The following is a 19,476-nucleotide window of genomic DNA, read 5'->3' on the forward strand; positions in this document are numbered from 1 at the left end:
GACAAAGCTGCACCTCAGGACCAGGGTCTTTCTCGGCCCTGTGATGTGATCTCCTCACCACATGCCTTGGGTGGCTCAGGATCAAGCCTCTTCTTCAGCAAGAGCCTTTTACAGAAGCCACCACGATATTGCACCATCTGCCTTAGGGAAAGATGCCCCCCAGGGGTCTGTGTGCCAGAAGATGTGAAGGTGGTCTCAGGGAAGGTGCATAAGTTAAATGCTGGGTGCTGTCCTTGCTGCTCTGCCTGTGGGCAGGGTGCAGAGCTGGGGCACTCTGGCACTCAGGACATGCTGGGGCTGCTGTGTTGGGATGGAGCTGGCTGCTGTGCTGCATGGAGGAGCAAGCTGGGAGTTATAAATAAGGCTGAAGGGGGAAGTGTTGATGCCAGCATGATCCTGTTGTCATAAATAAAACAAGTGTTCAACAGCAGAGATGAGTTTTGAAGTCTGTTAGCCACAAGTTCCCATCAGGGCTTTGCTAAGCATCTGTTTTCCCACAAAAAGGGAAGATATGCACACATGCCCAGTATCCTGGGGGGATTCCTGTGGTGTTTGCACCATTCACCTGTAATAGGGAAGTTCCACTAGTGCCAGAACCCATGGGTGCTTCCCTCCACACTGCCAAACACCCCAGGTCACCATCATGCTGTGACATGATGCCGGTATTGCACCCAGCAGAGCTGCTCCTTCCCACCCCTGGGCAGCTCCAGACCCCAAGCACAGAAGGGAAATGAGCAGAGTGGGATATGGTGAGGATGGGAGAGTGGATATCACTTGTCTGGGGCTGATTTTTCTGTCACTCAGTTGAGTGATGCAGATAGATCCCACCCAGGTGGTCACAGACACGTCTTTCCCAGTCTCTGCAGAATATCACACTCAGTGTGTGTGTATATGTGTTTTCATACATATTTTGTATATGTAAATCACAGGAAAAACATAAATATAAATATATAAACTCATATATTTATATTTATATAATATTATATATTATATATTTTTATAAATATATAAACTTATTTTAAATATTTAAATCTATATCTATATCTATATCTAACATCTATCTATATCTATGTATCTATACATGTATCCATATCTATTCCCATGTTATAGGAAATAGGAATATCTTTTATAGATATTTCTTTGCAGCAGCCTCCAGTGCCTGCAGAGGACAGATTTGTGGGGCAAGCTCTCTCCCATGTGCACCCAGTCCGTGCCTAGTCTGTGGCATCCCTTGGCTCTGAGCACCAAGGTCCCTGGGTGCCCCTGGGAGCCTTGCCCTGCCCCGGGAGGAAGGAAGGAGGGGATTTGTGCTGCTGGGTCTGCCAGGATCAGGGTCCTGCTCGGGTGGGAAGGGGCTGCCCTCGGGCTGATCTGCCCTTGGGACACCACACCCTCCAACCCGCTGAAATTATTCAGCAGCCGCAGCAAGAAAACACAAAACCGCTGTGAAGCAGGATGTGACAGCTGGGATAGCAAAATGCACCATTTAGAGATTTCCCACAGCTTTCAGCAGCCCACTGCAGTGCCGTGCTGGCCACAAGATATGGTGATACCGCATGTGCTCCCCTGTTTGCTTCTCACCTGCCAGGAGGCTGGGGACTGTAGCTGTGGCATTGGAAAAAGCATCCAAAGCAGGGAGCAGGCTGCCTTCCCTGACACCTGGCGTGGGCCCTGCATTCCATCTGCATCCAAGAGCCACTGAGGTGTTGGGAAGGACCTGCCCTCCCCAGGCTCACACGCCTGCAGAGTATTTGATGTGCGCAGCACACAGAGATGGAGGAGAAGAACGAGGGTCCCACTCCCTGTCCCAGCCATTGCCCCAGGCTCACAGGGGTGCAGGGACACCCGGGAAGCTCCGTGCACAGGCGTTCCAGGTGGTGACACTGTGCTGAGCCCTCCAGGCAGCCATGCCTGCCATCCTCACGCCATGCTGCCATGCCACTTCCCTCTTTCCCACTGCAACGGCAGCTGGCAGTGGTGGAGATCCCCTTAGGAAGAGGGAGGGTGACGGGAAGGTGGCAGCCCCAGTCCTGGTGCTGCAGGTGAGCACCCAGCCCGTGCCACCCTGACCAGTGCCATGTGTCAGGCCGTGGGAAGAGCATGCTGCACCCTCTCTGCTCTGCTTTCCGAGCCCTTGGGCTGCTAAGGAAGTTTTTGGAGGTCTGGCATCCTCCCCACCATAACCACCTGCATTTCCGGGCTCAGTGCTACCTCCAAAGGCAAAACTGGAAGAGACCAGGCGAGCTGCCTTTGCAAAGGCTGCACAGACTGACCCACCTGAGGCAGGGATGCCATGCCAAGCTCCCTGAAGCTCCCTGAACTCAAGTGGCCAAAGGTTAGATCAGGAATAATAAAAGTATGCCATTGAAACACCAGAACTACAAACCCCCTTCGTTGCCTACCTGTGTCCCCGCAAGAAAGGAGGAACAGAAGCATAAAAATTGAGATGCTGTACTTGCCTGGCCTCCTGCCCTCGTCTCTGTTCCGTACTTGGGCTGGGATGAGGATGGTCTCAGCTTCTCAGTTTCGGCTGGGAAACATCGCTGGGCATCAGGAGCTCTGTGACGTACGCCAATCTTTCCTTCCTATTTCTGCAGTCGAAGGGGAAGAGGAAGTCAAGAGTGGTGCCTGTGGGAGGGGGTGTTTCCCAAAAAGCCCAGCCAGCCCCACTCAACCTGGCTGAACTCACAGCACCTGCCCTGTGGGACTGGGACTGGTCTCCCTGGGATACTCAGGGTTTGTAGCCCTCCCACTGCACGTAGGAAAGAGACCCACCCAAAACCTCACGCTTTATGAGAACTTTTCACGTTTCACAGCCCTGCTGGGGACCAGCGCTGATCTCGGGGGGCAAACAAAGCTGGGAGTAGGGGCAACCACTTCATGTGGGAGCTACTGGCAGCCCTTGGGTGTGGAGAAGATGGGGAGCTCCTCTCAGACTGTGGGCTGGACTCTGAAATGTTTGTGTAGCCAGGCCTCCTTACATGACAAGAGGATGCAGGCGCCGTCCTCTGACAAAGCTCAGGGCTGTGTGGAGAATTTTTTGTAAGCAGCCTTTTAGAGTTTTTGTGCCAGTTGCAGTAACTCTTCTCAGCAGCAGCCTTTCCCTGAGCAGAGAGGAACCAGCTCCTGGCATTTTTCTCTTAACCTCTTCAAAGCACTACAGTAAAAAAAAAAAAGGAAGTAATTTAGAAAACATACAGGATTGTAGGGTTTTAAAAAAACTAATTAACATGAGTCTTTATTAATCTCTTTGTAGGTTCTCCTTCCAAGCATCTGATGTGCAATCACCATTTTGCATTATCATGGAGTCTCAGAAGAGTTTTTGTTGGAAAGGACATGACAGACCGTGTTGTTCCAATTCTCTGCCATTCTCTCTGGTAAGGGCAACCTGAGGCTTCATAAGACCCTGATGCTGTTGACCTGCTGCTGTATTACACTTATGGGTTTATTTTTGCAGCAAGAAGAGAGATTGCAGTGCCAGCAGAAAATTTCCCAGCCTGGATGGATGCTCTGTGGATTGGTGCTTTTATTAAAGAAGCCATCATAGTCCTGGCTTGGTTTCATCACAGCCAGGTGCAGCAGGAAAGCATCACAGCAGTCCTGGCAGTGGCACAGGAGCATGGGAGCATCTGACGCAGGATATGGTGGGGATGGACCCTGAGAGTGAGCCAGCTGGAGCTGGGATGCTCACCCAGCCTGGAGGGCTGAAGCTGGATGCTGCAGAGCACTCCCCAGGCCTGGAGTGCGTGAGCTGTGGTAGATGAAGCTGGGAAGGTTGGTGGAGCTTCCTGCCAGTGATGGGGGTTGCAGATCTGGGGGAAGGAAGTGTGGTTGAATGAGATGAGCTGCCGTAATTTTCCTTTTGTGTTGCATGAGGCCCTGAATGTGCGGGTCTTTTCTCCTCAGTTGTTTCATGGCGTTTGTCCAACCACTTTGCTTCAACTCAGAGTTGTGGGAGAGCTCTGAGCCCTCGGAGATGGAACAGTGGGAGCCAAGAGGGTGTTCCATGGGTCCTTGCAGCCAACGCTGAAGCTTGCTGGCATATCCCAGTCCCTTCCAGCTGCTCCTCAGGCTCTGCTGCAGCTTTGGTCTTCAGTGCTGCAGGTAAAGGGGGTGGGCAACCTTTGGGGTATGCTTGGGCACAGCCCATATGCTCCCCAGCCTGTTTTGTAAGCATTTAAAACTGCCAAACATCCCCTTTCCTATTTTAACTGCCTTTATTTTTATTGGTTCATCTTTTTATTTTTACTAGTGTGGATTTTGTTTCCCCCCACCACTAAGTGCAGGACTGATGCAGTTTATACAGGATGCACCTGAGCAGCTGGGGTGGGGAGCTGGGCATCCACCTGGGCACTGTCAGAGTGGTTTTCCCCCAGTCATGGATTTTGATGATCAGAGTTGTCATTTTGGGCCTAAATGATGCTCACCCAGCCTAGAGCAGGGTAAGGGAAGTTTTCCTGTTGTTATTTTCTATTCCCAGTGGACATTAAATCTTTCTATCCCTGATGAACATTAAATCTTGGGGATTCCCCATCTCTGGAAGTGTTCCACATCAGGCTGGACTAGGCTTGGAGCAACCTGATCTAGAGGCAGGGGAGTGGGACAAGACGATCTTCAAAGGTTCCTTTAAACCCAAACCATTACGTGATTCCGTGTCTTCAACATCCTCTCAAGGAGAAGCAGACAGCCAGACACTGACCTCTTCCCTCTCATGACCAGTGACAGGACTTGAGAAAATGACAGGGACCTCTGTCAGGCGAGATTTAGGTTGGATCTTCCAAGGTTCTTCTCCCAGAGGGAGCTTGGGCACTGGACAGGCTCCCCAGGGAATGGTCACAGTCCCAAGGCTGCCAGAGCTCCAGGAGAGCTGGGCACCACTCTGAGTCACAGGGTGAGATTGTTGGGGGGCCCTGTGCAAGGCCAAGAGTTGGACTCAATGATCCTGATGTGTTCCTTCCAGCTCAGCGTATTCCATGGTTCTATGATCTTTCCAAATACCTTCCCAGAAGCCTCTCCCTGCATTTCCTTGGTACTCACAAGGAACAAGTGCACTTACAGCTGTGCACTTCTGTGTCCCAGTATCAGGCCCTGGGAAACACAGCCTGGGGGGAAATAGGGAGGGCAGAGGATGTGGAAAACGAAAATGCATTAACCAGGGAGCACTTGTCAGGGCTTGTTAAGATCAAACACGCTGTGGCTCCAGGCTTGGAGCTTTTTATTCATCTTGGAAGCAGCTTTGCATCTCACCCCCTTCTGTGTGTGGAAACATGCAGCTGAGGATTGGGTTGCTTTGTTGTGGTGTCCACCTGGGCCCATGACTGCAGTCTGGCAGGTGTTGGCCCTCCCTAGAGGTTTGCTGGGTATTTTCTACTGTTTCAACTGCAGAAGTAATACCTGGCAGGAAGTTTTAGAGTTGTTTTTTGTCCTACTGTGCAGCCTGGTTGCTGGCTGGTACTACTGTTTACCAAGAAACCTCCAAAATCATTGAGATAAATAAGACTCACTGTAAAACTGTCTTTTTAGTGTTAGTGAGTAAGGCTTTATTCCTCGCCAGGAAGAGACGTGTGTGGGGCTAAAAACATTTCACACTTAACCCAATACAAAACTTTTTTCACTTATTTATACATTATATATATATATATATGTATATATATAAAGCATTATATAGATAATATATTATAGAAATTGAGGCAAATTACATAATTATCATCATTAATTAGTATTTTACCCTGTATTGCTTAGTGGTTTCTTGCCCCTCATGCTAATTTGGTCCACATTCTTTAGTCCTCCATCTGTTTCTTGGACAGGGACTCTCCAGCTTTCCAGGCTTCTATCTCCTCTGGTATCTTCTGGTTACTGATGTCCTTGAACGACCATACATTTAAGACCCCAGATGTCCAATTTTCAGCTCACTTTGGCTCTGCTTATTGACGCTTATCAGGGTTAACCAACTAAAGCTTTCGGTGATTTAATGACATTAAGTGACATTAAGAGCCTGTGAAGAAACTTAACAAGTGGGCGCTGCTTACAAGTAATTGACCAACTAATGAAAATGAGTTTAGTTATATCATTTCCAACGCTACCAAGAGCTCTCAGCTCTTACAGAGGCGTATAAAACTGTGCTGCGGAGTGTTTGGATTTAACCTAAGCACGCTGATGGGTGCTGATGGGAACCACCTGGGCAGGCTGCAATTAACCAGAGGGTAACTGACTAAAGGCAGATTATCCGCAGGCCGCCCTGTACAAAGGCTGCTACAGGACCTGGCCCCATTCCGCTCCAAACTGAACAGCCGGGGCTGTGGGGCCGGCCCGGGCAGCCGAGGAGGCGGTTCCGGAGCTCCGCCCGTGCAGGCGAGGAAGGCGAATTTCCCGGGGCGCCGGGTGCGGTGAGGGCGCAGCCGGAAGATCCCGGCCGGCCCGGCCCTTTCCGTCCCGCGCCGCCATGGTGGGCAAAGCCAAGCGCCCGCGGCTGCACCGCGCCGCCCCCCGGCCCGCCCGGGACCCGCCGCCGCCGCTCCCCGGGCCCGGGCTCGGCCCCGCCGCGGGCGGATGGAGCGCGGCGGCCGGGAAGGTACCGGGGGCGGGGACACGCGGGGCGGCGGCGGGCGGGGGCTGGAAGCGGCGGCCGCCTCGCAGTGACTCCTCCGCATTTCCCCTGCATAAAGGGCCCGGTCCCCGCACGGCCCCAGCCCCGCTCGGGCTGCTGTGGGTCTGTCCTGGCTGCGGGGGTGTCCGTCGGTAGCTCCGTGCCTGCCGTGGTGATGCGGCGGCTGAGACGGTGGCGCAGGCCGGGTCCCTGTGGGCCGTGGAAGCCCGGGTGCTGCTGGGCAGTGGAAGATCTATGGGAGCCCTGGTGCTGCCGGGCTGTGGAAGCTCCATGGGAGCCCTGGTGCTGCTGGGCGGTGGAAGGAAGCCCTGGTGCTCGTGGGCCGTGAGGGCTTGGTTGAAGCCCTGGTGCTCGTGGGCCGTGAGGGCTTGGTTGAAGCCCTGGTGCTCGTGGGCCGTGAGGGCTTGGTTGAAGCCCTGGTGCTCGTGGGCCGTGAGGGCTTGGTTGAAGCCCTGGTGCTCGTGGGCCGTGAGGGCTTGGTTGAAACCCTGGTGCTCGTGGGCCGTGGAGACTTGGTTGAAGCCCTGGTGCTGCCAGGCAGCCGCTGCTCCCCACGCTGTACTCAGCCCTGGCAGCTGAGTGTGGCAGGGTACGGCAGGGAGGTGACAGAGGGAGCCGGGGGCCGCTCCGGCACGGTGCACCGTGGCAGTGCCAGCCTGCAGTGCCACTGGTCCGGAGCAGCAGCAGCAGCACCATAATGTCCCCACAGTGACACGTGTGTCCCAGCACTGCTGCTGCTGCTCCTGGAGTGAGTCAGGGGCCTGGGCTGCCTTGCCATGCATGCAGCAGTGGGGATTATTATCAACAAGTATTGGGAGAGAAGGGGAGCTTTGCAGTGCGTGCCTTCTGTTTTAGTTTAGCGTAGATGGAGCTGTTTATCCTGAATTATTTAGGATATTTTATTTTCCCCAGCTGTGTTTTGAATACATGGTTCAGGTGCCGCCCCCTCACAGCAAGGACACACCACCAGTAAATGGTTTTTTTTTGTGCCTGAGCTTTCCTTGTGAGGAGGGAGGAATTGCCTGTGCTGAATACGTTATATATATATATATATATATATATATATATATATATACAATAAGCTGGGTTTATACCACTGTGAAGTTATGTGTTGGTGATGGTAGATACTGTTGGCTAAAGTAATAAATTCTAATCCAAACAGAGTAGCTACTGCCGATCTTAGGGAGGCGTTGCATGCCTAAAGCATGATGCTGAAGATTTGGTGGGTTGCTAGTAGTTACTGAATCTGCCTAATGTCTATTGATTTAGGCTTTAATCCCCTAATCCTCTCATTTGTTGCTTATCTGTATTGTTCAGTACCTGTAATAAATCTGTCTTTTCCTAAGGATGCTGTTCCCAGCCCTCATGCAGGTGAATGCACTTGAGTGAGGTGAGGTTGACTTGGGGCAGGAATATTTTAGGAACAGGACAGTCCAAAATGAGACTTTCTGAAACTTCCTTCTGTGTGGAAGAGCTGGGGGGTAGGCAGGAGGGAGCAGGACTGTAGGGTTCCTTGGTGCCCTTGCCTGCTCAAGAGAGACACCTGCTCACTACCACTGTTCTTATCTGGATGGTGCTAGGTTCGATTTTAAAATTTTTTTAAACAAGTACTGCCTCGTTGTGTATGTACTGATTCCTGTTTTATGTTTCTTTTGCATAAGGACTGGGACTTCTCATCTTCTGGTGTATTTTCTGGGCTGAAAATTGACCCTGCTACCCTAGTACAGAAGCTTGACTTGGACTCCAGAAGCATCATTTCCTCCAGAACAGGTTTGTTGTATTTTAAATGAGTGCTGCTTTAGGTTGTGAGCAAAGATGCTGGGGACTGTATTTGCAGTGGCTTTTAGTGGCTGTCCCCTGAAGCTCTGGGAGCTACAATACAAACATTGCTTCCTGTGTTCCTCTGAAGGTTTTTGGGAGAGGTTTGTTTTTGTTTGGGCTTCTGCATGGATGTGCTTAGTGATCCCCAGGTGGGGCATTAGCTTCAGGCAGTCTGTGGGATATCCTGGTGTAGCCAAAGACTGCCAGGGCTGAGAGCACAGCAGGGCCAGGGTTTTAACCTGATCTCTGGGCTTGCTCTGTGTCTGCTTTTGCCTCACCAGCAGCTAACAGCTAACTAACCAACAGCAGAGCATGGTTACTTTAATGAGATTAAAGGCTTCACCTGGAACAGCTGTTTTGATGTGTCAAAGGGCTGCAGTCCTGTTGGAAACCAATCCACTGCTGTGCTGGGGCTTGAGGGCTGTTGCCTGTGGTTACATCCAAGAGGGGTCACCTCTCTCTGCAGTTTTTTCCTTACAGTTTTCCTCAATTTGTAAGTGAGCAGCTGCCATTGGTAACCCAGTGCTTTGTCAGCAGGTTCTAATTGTGTGCCAGCAGTGCTTCACTCACAGCAGCCTGACTGCAGCAAATCTTTCCCTGTCCTTTGCTGTTGTGGGGTCTGTGGCTTGAGGATTCCCAGGCAGGAGAATCTTAACTCACAGGGAGTATGGAAAGTGAGAGAGGGAATAGGGAGAATATGATAGAGCCCTTTGATTTCCAGTCCCACAAGAAGAAAATGCTCTCTTTGACTGCTCACTGTGAGACCAATCTTTGTATCTGAGAGCAGTTTTCACTTCTAAATGTCTGCAAGGTCTCAAAAAATTTCTCTGAAACCTGAATCTCAATCCCCCACAAACTGTATGTAAATGTTTAAGAAAATCTCAGAAGGAACAAACTACCAAACAGAGCCTGGTATCACAGCAAGCTGTCCTGATGCAGAAAATGTATGTGACTCCCAAATTGCAAACTAAGTTAATTTATTTTGTTCATGTGGGTAGATACTACATTGACTTGTTTTCCTGTCCAGGGCTATAAACAAATCAATCACACAAGGGCAAGTGATTGCCTGAGCTGCCCTGCCCATCAGTGACATTTGGGCGCAGTGTGAGAAAGTGGGGAGGTTGTGTGAGGACACATTTGCCAGCTCTCTGCACAGAAACCTTGGCAAAATGTATTGTTCTTGAAACACTGGGCTCATTGTTGGTCACTCTGCTGGGAGAAGGACATGTATGCATCCATGTGTGCATGTGCACGTTGCCATCTCTTTAATTAAACCAGACAGGGTGTTGTTGGGGGCTGGCAGCCTGCAGTCCCAGCCTTTCATTGCAGGCTCCACGTCTGGGTTATAAATAGAGCCGTGCTGCTGGTCCCCGTGCAGTGCTGATGATGCAGATGTGCAGTGCCTGGCTGCCTCTCTCGGGGCTGTGTGCTGCCTTCCTGCTCACAGCCCTGCTGGCCCCGCTGCTCTGCGCCTCCCAGATGAGCAGCTAAAAATAACTGTTTGTTTGGGGGCTCCAAACTGCAGTTCAAGCAGGCAAAGAGTGATTTGAGTGGTTTTTTACACCTTCCCAAGCTGCTCTGCCCTTTCTTGTTGTTGCACTCTGGGGCCATGTAGAGGTTTTTTCCTTATGGAAATCAGTTCATTTTTTACTGTTAATTCAGTGAACTGTAACTAGGCTGTGCATACAATGGCAGACACCACAGAGTTAGCCAATAGATTCTAGGCAAATGGGCTTTGTCTCCTGGCATCTCTGGTCAGCTCAGAGCCTGTTTTGCAGTAAGTTCAACTTGACTCTAACCCTCCCTCCACCTCTTCCTCCCTTTCCCCCTCAGCCTAGTGCACAGGGCAGGAGGGTAGGATTCTCCTACACATTGCTATTTTAAGATTTAATAACAAGACAAAAGCATGCTTCCCTCCCACTTGCTTTTCAAGCTTTGAGAAGGTCAAGTTGGCAGACTGTAGGTGGGCTCACTATCTCCTGTGCTTTTCACAGCTACAGAAGATTTTTTTTTTTTTTTTTTTTTTTTTGCCAAGGCTGCTGTGTGGCAGTTGGGAAAACAGGTATTTGTCCTATGTGTATGTATATATCTCACATTACCCAAGAGGTAATGTGAGATATGTTCACATTGTCCAAGATTGCTGGTATCTGTGTTTTGTGTTTAGATCTGGCCTTAAGCTGTGACTCTCTTCCAAACAAAACCAAGTCTGAGGAAGATCTTGGAATTGGGTTAGGTTTTAGAGGATGTCAGCTTGGAGCTTGACAGTAGTCAAAAAAGCCAATTGGATGTTGGGAAGTAGGAGCAAAAGAGAACATGGAGAGCATTGTTATGCTCTAAATAAACCCATGGTGTAGGCAGCTCTTTGATGCTATGTGTACCATCACAGGGGCTAACCAACAGCAGAGCATGGTTACTTTAAGGAGATTAAAGGCTTCACCTGGAACAGCTGTTTTGATGTGTCAAAGGGCTGCAGTCCTGTTGGAAACCAATCCACTGCTGTGCTGGGGCTTGAGGGCTGTTGCCTGTGGTTGCCAACAAGAGAGGACACGTCTCTCTACAGTTTTTTCTTCATAGTTTTCCTCAATTTGTAAGTGAGCAGCTTTTGCTGCTCTTTTGGCTGTGAGGGAACAGGGAGGAACATGATGTGTAAATTGGCAAGTCCAGAGTCCTCTAGCAGGGTTATTCCAGTTAACACATGTGCCTGTGTGTGCTGGGACTGAAAGGAGTGAAGCCCCTTTTTGTGGGAGGATAAACTGGTTGTGTTGGTTCTTGTTGGATGAAGGCCTGGTTTTTCTGGGGATTTCTGAGGACTCTTGGTGCATCTGGTTGAGGCAGGGTGCCCTGTGGAAGGGTCTGCTACTTGTGGTGGTGGTATGTTGCTTCCTTTAGGTATAAGGCTGATTCAGTGTGCTTGTGATTAGTGTGAGGTACCAGCACAGGCTGTTCTGGCATCAGTAATCCTGGTGGCAGGAGAAGGAGAGGGTGGAACTGTAATGAAAAGTGTCACCAAAATGGAATTCATTGTAGGTGAGCCTTGCGTTCTGTGATATAAAAAGCCAGTGGTCTAAAAAGGAAAGTATTTTAATATATGGTAGCTCCAAGCTGTGTCGTGCTGTGAAGCAGACCTGCTGCAACTGCTTTCCCTTGCTCTGCTTTTTGTCTTTAATCATTAGCTCAGCTTAACACTGGCTTGCAGATGATTTCCACTCGTGTGTAGGTGACAGAAGCCAGTGCCATCCCTGGGACTGCTGGAGTTCAGTCCATGAGTTACTCTGTGCTCAGTGATTGCTTCCTGTCAGTGTAGTTTACTTAGCCACTGACGTAATGTCAACCAGAGGCTTTGCCGTAATCTAATCCACGCAGGGACCTCTGTGCCTCCAGTGAGAGGATAAATCTCATTTGGGTGAGCCTCTGTAGCGTGGGAATTAAATGTTTCCTACCAAGTCAGAAATAATGGCCTGTGATATCGGGGTTGCTGCTGCTGCTGCTCATTTTTTCTGTTTTCTTTAGCTTTCCTTCGTCAGCGTTTGCTCCTTGAAGTAAGGGCCTATTCAAGCTTGGCTCTGGCTGAGCACTTGCCTGTGAATGTCTCTTTTTTTGGAGTGGATGATGAAGCAGTTGTGGAATGGTATGAACAACTGGATTGGTAGCTTCCTGCTTTATTTGCAGTTACTCCAGAAGGGAATGGTGACAGGCTGTGTTGTTGAGAAAACAAAAGTGCAACAACAGCAAGTTCATAATCGTTGGCAAAACCTGGTGCAAAATCATCCTGATTTCTGAGGTTGGGTTGGACATAAAGAAAGACTTCTCATTTTACAGTGAGAGTGATGAGGCCCTGGCACAGGATGCCCAGAGAAACTGTGGCTGCCCCATCCCTGGAAGTGTTCAAGGCCAGGTTGGATGGGGCTTGGAGCAACCTGAGATAATGACAGGTGAAAGAGGGGGTTTAAATAGATGCTCTCTGCAGGTTTCTTCCAACCCAGGCCACTCTGTGGCTCTGTGATTCTATAGCAGGGTGTGAAGCATGGAGTGAGGTAGGTCATGAGTCTGAGCAGAGGTTGTGCTCTGAAGACCAGGAGTGCCTTGCAGCACTGTCAGTGGCACACAGGGGTGTAGAGGAGGGAAATGACTGAGCATCTGACAAAGAAAGAATTCCCTTCTCCTCCCAAAGAAATGTGGAGATGGGAGATTAGACTAAGCAGGAATTTCCTGACAGCAGTGAATTTCTGGGCTATGTACAGCCTTGCTTTGCTCCTTTCTGAGGTTTTCTGTGAGTTTCTTTTGATACCAAGCCTGTGTTTGCAGAGTCAGTGACAGATCCCTTCTGGTTTGCCCTCAGCTTCTGCTGTGGAGTTCCAGATCTGCTGGGTCTGTCACCTTATCTACTTCTGCTTGGGCTCTGCACCTACTTGTCCAGTTCTGTTCTCCTTTTGTAGCCTCCAAGAGAAGCAGAAAAGCTGTGGTTGGTTGGTCCTGCCTTAGCTTCATGCAGCATGATTTACTGTCCAGTCTAGAGGTTTTTTATGGATGTTGTACCACAATGTCACCGAGTCCCTGTATGACCTCTCCTCTGACAGCATTGCTGTTCCTGCAGTGTCTAGACTTGTGGTTACCCCTGAAGTGGATCACAGCAGTGTGGAAAAATTGCAGCCATGACCAGGCCCCCATTATTCTTCTGGAGCTCTTGACAGGATGCCAATCTTGGTGCCCTATAGTTTATTCCTGTCTGTTGATTGGATTTCTGCATGTTTATTGCCTTTAAATATTAAGGTTCCTCCTCTTTTGTGCTCGTCCCTTGTCACCTTTCCTCTGTTTTGATTTGATGTCTTGTTTTTGTTTTTTTTTTCCCTAGTCTTCTGGCATACTGAGGTGTTTAACCATTCAAAGATTTTGTCCTGGTTCAGGGCAAATTTGGGAGAGAAAAAATAAAAATTAATCCTCTTTGTTGTAATGAATGCATCTGATCTGTTCTGAATGTCAGTTCTAAACTCTGCTGCTTTTTCTTAATGCATGCTTGGGGACTTTTGAAATCCCCTTGTGTTGGTCATTCACATCTCTGGTGTGGAAAGCTGCTGGATCCTCACAATTCTGCTGCTGCTGCTTTTCTTCAGCTTTTCATTCTGTGCTGGCAGTTGTCAGGCCTGCCTTGTGTTTGTTTTGTGCAGAACGCCTTCCTCAAGCTGTTCCCCACAGTAACACAGCTCAGATGGGATAGGAGGGTGTAAATGGGCTGCTCCTCACACTGGGGATGGCAGGGAGTGCCTGCAGCACCTCCAACGTGTTGCTGAGAGCTCCCTGGGAAATGCCTGTGTGCTGTGCTAGACCCAAGTGATGAGGTGTTCCTCCTCCATCTGTCTTTGGTATTAGCTGCCCAAGATTTGGGCTGTGTGAATTTGGGGAGGGGTGAAATGCAGTCCCTGGTGCTGCCAGTGATGCCCTTGGTGGTGTAGCACTAAAACCATTTGAATGCCTTTGAAAATACCTGATGGGTGTGTGGGTGCTGCCCTGGAAGGAGCAGCTGTTTGAGTGGTGCTTGAGCTGGGAATTCCTGCTTTAGCTCCCCCATCCCTTCTGCACCCCATTCCTTCTGCAATGTGCCTGTGTCCTTTGTGTCACCTGCACAGGTCCAGGACATGTTCTAGGTCTGAATGTGCAGGTCTCAGCTCCCTGCACAAGCTGGTGTTGCTTCTGACATTGTGTGTCAAAGTGTTTGACACCTCCAGTAATGAAATTTGCAAGAAAGGAAAAGTTCCCAGGGAAGGGAAAATGCTGTGTGGGGATTAAACTCTTCAGCTCTCCTCCAGGCCCAAGGCTGGCTGCCCTGCTATCTTGATCAAGTGACAGATGGCAGTTTACCTTATCTGGGTAAATTGCTTTGGGTAGCAAATTACTGCACATTGCTTCTGCCTTGCTGTTCAGCTGAAATTTATTTGGTTTTTTTTGACTGCATCATTAGGACCTGCTTTGATCTTGACAATGCCAGATCACCTTTTAAGGGCAGATTTGGTGTCTGGGAGTTTTATAACAGGCTGTTAGAAAGCTGCACTGGGTTTGGGAGGAACTGAGATAGTGGTTTGTCATCTGGGAAGCCTCTCCAATGAGGTCAGATGGCCTCAGTCTGCAGGACACCTCAAACAGATTGTGTAGCTCCCCACAACTCTGCTCAAAGCCAGGAGGTTTTTCTGTTCCTTTGGTCCAAAGCATTAAAGTCAGTGGCATCTTACTTCAGCAGTCAGATTGAGCAAGTTCTGTATCAGGGGTGAACAGCTGTGGGGTTTGGTTGAAATGGAGAACAGACCTGCTGTGGAGGGGGATCCTACTGAAAACTAAATACTTTGGTGCCTTAAATAATAATTTTTAAAAGAAGGTTAAAAATCCATGCTGTTTAATGTTGCTTTAACAATTTGTCTGTGCAGTGTGGTGCTGGCTGTGAGAATAGCTGTGGGAAGCTCCACTTTAATTAAAGTAAATGCAATTAATTGAGAAGCAGTAAATGAGCCTATGAAGCTTGCACTGTTTTCAGTGCTTTTACTTCCCTTCTGCAAATAGAGCCTTTCCATGTTGTGAGTGCCTTCTGCCAGATCACAGGAATTAGTTGTGTTAATATTTATGGAACCAATTAACTTTTTTGTTTTCTTTCCCTCCCTCTAGCTGTGGCTAAGTCTCTGTTCTTCAAATTAACATTAAAAAACCAAAAGACTCCAATTAGCTCGTGGTTGAGCATTACACAAACACAAACATTTTCCAGAGAGCCCAAACCTTCCAAAATGTTCTGCAGCCTGCTCCAGGGGAGGAGGCTGTCAGTGGGAAGAGCTTGAAATGAGTCCTAGCGGTTTGAAGGATGTGTCAGATTGCTCTAGTTTCTTATTATGGTTGGTTCCTTGGCTGTGCCTGCTGTGTAATGCTCACCAGTAGCACTGGTGGAAGGTACATGCCTGCCCTGGAGCAGCCTTTCCATGCTGCTGGATGGATGGAGAGGAGGATATGGCTCAGTGAGGGATCAGAGACTTCTTTGGAGAAGTTCCTGTGGTGCTGCTCTGTGGTTTTGCACAGTTTTCTTCCGGACTTTGTGGAAGTTGGGTGTTCAAACAAGAGTCTTTTAGATCAAACTTATCAGTGCCTTGTGCCACTGAAGGGCTTGCTGAATTTGAGGCCAGGGTGACCCCTTGCTTTCCTGGCCAGGAGTGGTGGGACATGGCAGCTGCATGTCATGCCTTGTCTTGCTCTGGGTGATCACGACTCCTGGAGCTTTAAAAAGATACTGATCTAGCCTGGTATTCTCCTGTGAAATGAATTTAAAATGGTTGGACATACTTACACAAAAATAGATCAGTGCTGCTTAGGAGAGTACTGCAGCTGTGGTGTTACAAAAGAGGGTTATGAACTGAAATCCCTGTGTTTGCTGTACTAATGTTAAAGCTTTCACATAATTAAGTTATAAAATTATGAATTCTACAAAGAGAGAGGTGGAGTGGCTCTGCACTGGTGCCAAAAGGGCCTCCCAGCACAAGTTCCAAAAGTGTAAACCTCTCGTGGGGTGGGAGAGGGATGGCTCAACCCTGCAGGAATTGAGAAAGCAAATCTGAAGAGGAGTGAGGAAGCACTTGTGGAAAGGGCAGCTTGGTAGCTCTGGAAGTCAGAGCCATTTCCTTGTCACCAGCAATGGTATGATGTGTCCAACTGTCAAATGTCTTTCTGAAATATGTGTCCTGGGAGTTTAATAAACACTCTGTTTAGAAAATTGGTGAAGGGTGGATGGTGTGAGAGGCTTCCCTCTTCTGGGTTGCCCCTTCTGACTTGTCTTGAAATGTTTCTGAGGTGCAGGAATAAGTGAGCTTTCTCCTTAGCCCTCTGGGAAATGCCTATGTTAAAAGCTGCTCTTTTTTTTTTTTCCTTCTATGCTAAATAAATCACGTTTCTGATTTACCGAGATAAACCTCTGCCCTGCTAATGTGGGTCTTACTGAGTTACAGGGAGATCTCAAAAGTTCATGTCTGTCATTCAGACCTAGTGGGATCTATAATGTTTTTCTACTCTGTGCAAGTTATCCTTTATTCTGGTTTTTGTGAGCAATTTATGGACCAAAGTTTTCTTTATGTTTGGGTGAAAATGTACGTGTCAGCTCAAGATCTGTTTATCCCCTTCAGCATTCCAGAGTGGCACTGCTGATGCTCATATGTGGCATAACTGGTAATAACATCTAATTTGGGCTTAGGTTTTTAGTCAAGTGGCTTGTAGAAGGGGGTTTTGGTTGTTGTTTTTTTTTTTTTTTTTTTTTTTTTTTTATGGAGGTTTTAACACAGTAGATATACATTCTCTGAGCTAAATGTGGGAAACACAGCTATGCAAGGATTAAATGCAGTGGGTACTGGAATGTTCTGGGTTGTTTGAAATGATAATTTGGACAGATTTAGATTGAACTAGCAGTGCTGCAAATGTTCCATTAGGCAAACCACAGAAAATTCTGGGGGAAATCGTGCTGCAGAAGAACAGGCTATCCAAGCAGTTCCTCACACAAGGAGAGGGACTGTGAGCTGGAAGGTACATAGTGACAGTGATAACCAACTCCAGTGAAATGTGGTGTTGCAGAGAGTCCCAGGCAGGAAATTTGATGGAAAATGGGGGATACCAACTTGTTCCCTGACCCATGTGTGCTCTGTTTTTTGATTGCTTGGAGAACACACAGCAAATCAATAGATCTATGTAGAGAATTTTGGCTTCTGTGATCGTGGATGTTTGTGCCTGGTGTGGCTGTGCACATGCAAATGCTCTGGGCTGATTTCTGTTGCATTTCCTAGCTCCATGGCTTTTTCACTTTGTTTTTCCTTATGTCTATTTTCCTCTCCAAGGTTATTTGTAAATTCAGGTCACTGAGTGTTCTTATGTAACGGGAATGGGCTTCTTTAGCATGGAGAGGACATTCCCAGCTGCAGTGGGTACAGGCTGTGTCTGTGCACGCAGCAGTTATTTCACAATGTGGTTGGAGTTGAAATAACCTGGTGTGCCTGTCAACAGGGAGACATGGGAAGGTTTTTGCACACTGCGGGAATTCTGTTGTCAGAAATCACCATTTTAGAATTGCTTTGTTCAGTGACACTTCTGTATTTTGCTCAGCAGAGCCTCTGGCTATTGCTTTTGGTTCATGCCAGTAATTTGTGACTGCAGGGCTGGGCTTGGGTAGGGCTGGGCTTAGGTGTGCTCCTCTGCAGCTGCAGGTGTGTTTGTTGTTTTAGTGTCTGTACCTGAGTGGGTTTTTATTTATGGAAATAGCATGCAGATGTCTAGATACTGTTTATGTGGGAGTTATTGTAACTTTATGTTTTTTCTTCCCCCAAAAGGGAGGGCATTGGCCTGTATGGGGTGTAAGTGGCAGGGTTTTGGTAGCAGGGCAGAAGCCAGAGCTGTCACATTCTGAGCACAGCCAGGTCCAAAGAGCTGAAGTGCAGCCACAGCTGAGACTGTCAGGCACAATGGTGCTGTCTCTGGGAAAAGATAGCATTAAGAAGGAGTAGGAATAAGGTGAGAGAGCCCTACAAAGACCAGGGACAGAAAAGGAGGAAAGGAGGTGCTCCAGTCACCAGGACCCCGGTGGGCGAGTGTGAGGAGGAGGGAGCAGCAGAGAATGACTGTAATGCCATTCCCTGGCCCTGTGCACTGCTCAAGGGAGCTGGGAATGAAGAACTCAGAATGAAGGAGTGGAGCTGAGAAGGGGGTTGGTGGGGGAGAAGGTATTTCAGTGTTTGTTTTTCATCATCCAATTCTACTTCAGTTGGCAATACATTACATTAATTTTCCCCAAGTCAAGTCTGTTTTGCCTGTGATGGTAATTGCTGAGTGATCTCCCTGTTGTTTACCTCAGCTCACAAACTTCATCTTATTTTTCTCCCCTGTTCTTTTGAGGAGGGAGGGCACAGCTGGGTGGGCAGCTGGCCAAGATCAGCACACAGCATCACAGTAGCTCGCTAAAAACTGAGATGAAACTCAGTACGAGGTACAACTTTCCCCGTGGTGGTTCCTTACTATGTTTTTCAGCTGAATGTCTTCTGAGTGTTGTGCAGATGCAGAGACACTCTGGTATAGAACTGAATTCCTTTGCTTTTAATTGAGGCTCCCAGGTGTTGAAGCAAGTCATGGTTCCACCATGTCTGTGGTACCTGTAACAAGGTCAGGTGTACACCTGTAACCAGGTACACAGGCCTTTGTGTCCTGAAGGTCAGAATTAGGAACTGCTCCCCTCCCTCTTTTCAGGCAAGGCAAGGGAGCAGAACAGGACACAGCCATACACTCCAGTCTGAATTCAGGGAAGTACAGAACAGACCTTGGGCCCATCTAGGTGTTTCTTCTGCCTGTCTTTGCTATGTAGGAGGTGCTGCTCCAGCTGTGTCTGCGTTGCTGACAGTTTTGTAGCACAAGAGGATGTACCTGTGGCATTGCAGAACAGATCTCTTTTCAGAGTGTTCTTTTTCAGATGTTAGAAGTGCTCATTAGAGGGCAGCAGAATAAGTCTTCCTTTTTCTAGGTCAGGTCTATATTTTTGATTATTTTTCATCTCTGCAGGGCATAGAACAAAATTTTCCAGTTCCTACTTCAGTTTTTCCTGGTGCATTAAGTGTACAAAACAACAATGCTCATATGAAAACCTTAGCCTGTATAAAGAAATATGGATTATTTATAGTAAAAATTGCTTCTTTGAAGCTTAGGGAGCTTGCAGGCTCATATGAGAGAGAGCTTCTCTAAGATTAAACCACAAATGGTCAGCACAGTATGTGGAAAAACAGCCAAAAGAATATTTCACAGCTAACTTGTTTTTTGCTCAGCTTAATTCTTATTTGACCTATATGTCCATATGCATCTATGGATTTGTTTGCTGCACTCCAGCTGCTGCTGCCACCTTTTCCTGCTTGAAGAAAATGTTAAAGAACCAGTCTTGCTTCATCCAAAAGTAATCTTTAAATGAGATCTGATAGCACACCCCCCACCACCCTCTGGAATGGAAATACTATAAATAATTATGGCACTGTCTTTAAAGGCTAAGTGGGGCTGGGATT

The 19,476-nt window shown here is 48.3% G+C and overlaps 1 protein-coding gene across 3 annotated transcripts in view; it reads left to right on the forward strand.

Annotated features, from left to right (window-relative positions):
- Nucleotides 1-6,352: 6,352 nt before the first annotated feature.
- The window catches only part of SLX9 (SLX9 ribosome biogenesis factor), a 40,397-nt gene continuing 27,273 nt past the window's right edge, over nt 6,353-19,476 (forward strand). The window contains exons 1-2 of one of the 3 annotated variants that reach the window (XM_071434438.1): nt 6,353-6,571; nt 8,269-8,377. In XM_071434438.1, coding sequence (XP_071290539.1) covers nt 6,443-6,571; nt 8,269-8,377 — 238 coding nt within the window. In that variant the 5' untranslated portion in view covers nt 6,353-6,442. The remainder of the gene's footprint in view (nt 6,572-8,268; nt 8,378-19,476) is intronic. The other 2 variants (XM_071434440.1, XM_071434437.1) reach the window with 2 other exon arrangements.

The sequence above is a fragment of the Agelaius tricolor genome, unplaced genomic scaffold (genome assembly GCF_023055355.1).
Source record: "Agelaius tricolor isolate 1412-34295 unplaced genomic scaffold, bAgeTri1.0.p SCAF_10, whole genome shotgun sequence".
In the NCBI taxonomy this organism is placed as follows: Eukaryota; Metazoa; Chordata; class Aves; order Passeriformes; family Icteridae; genus Agelaius; species Agelaius tricolor.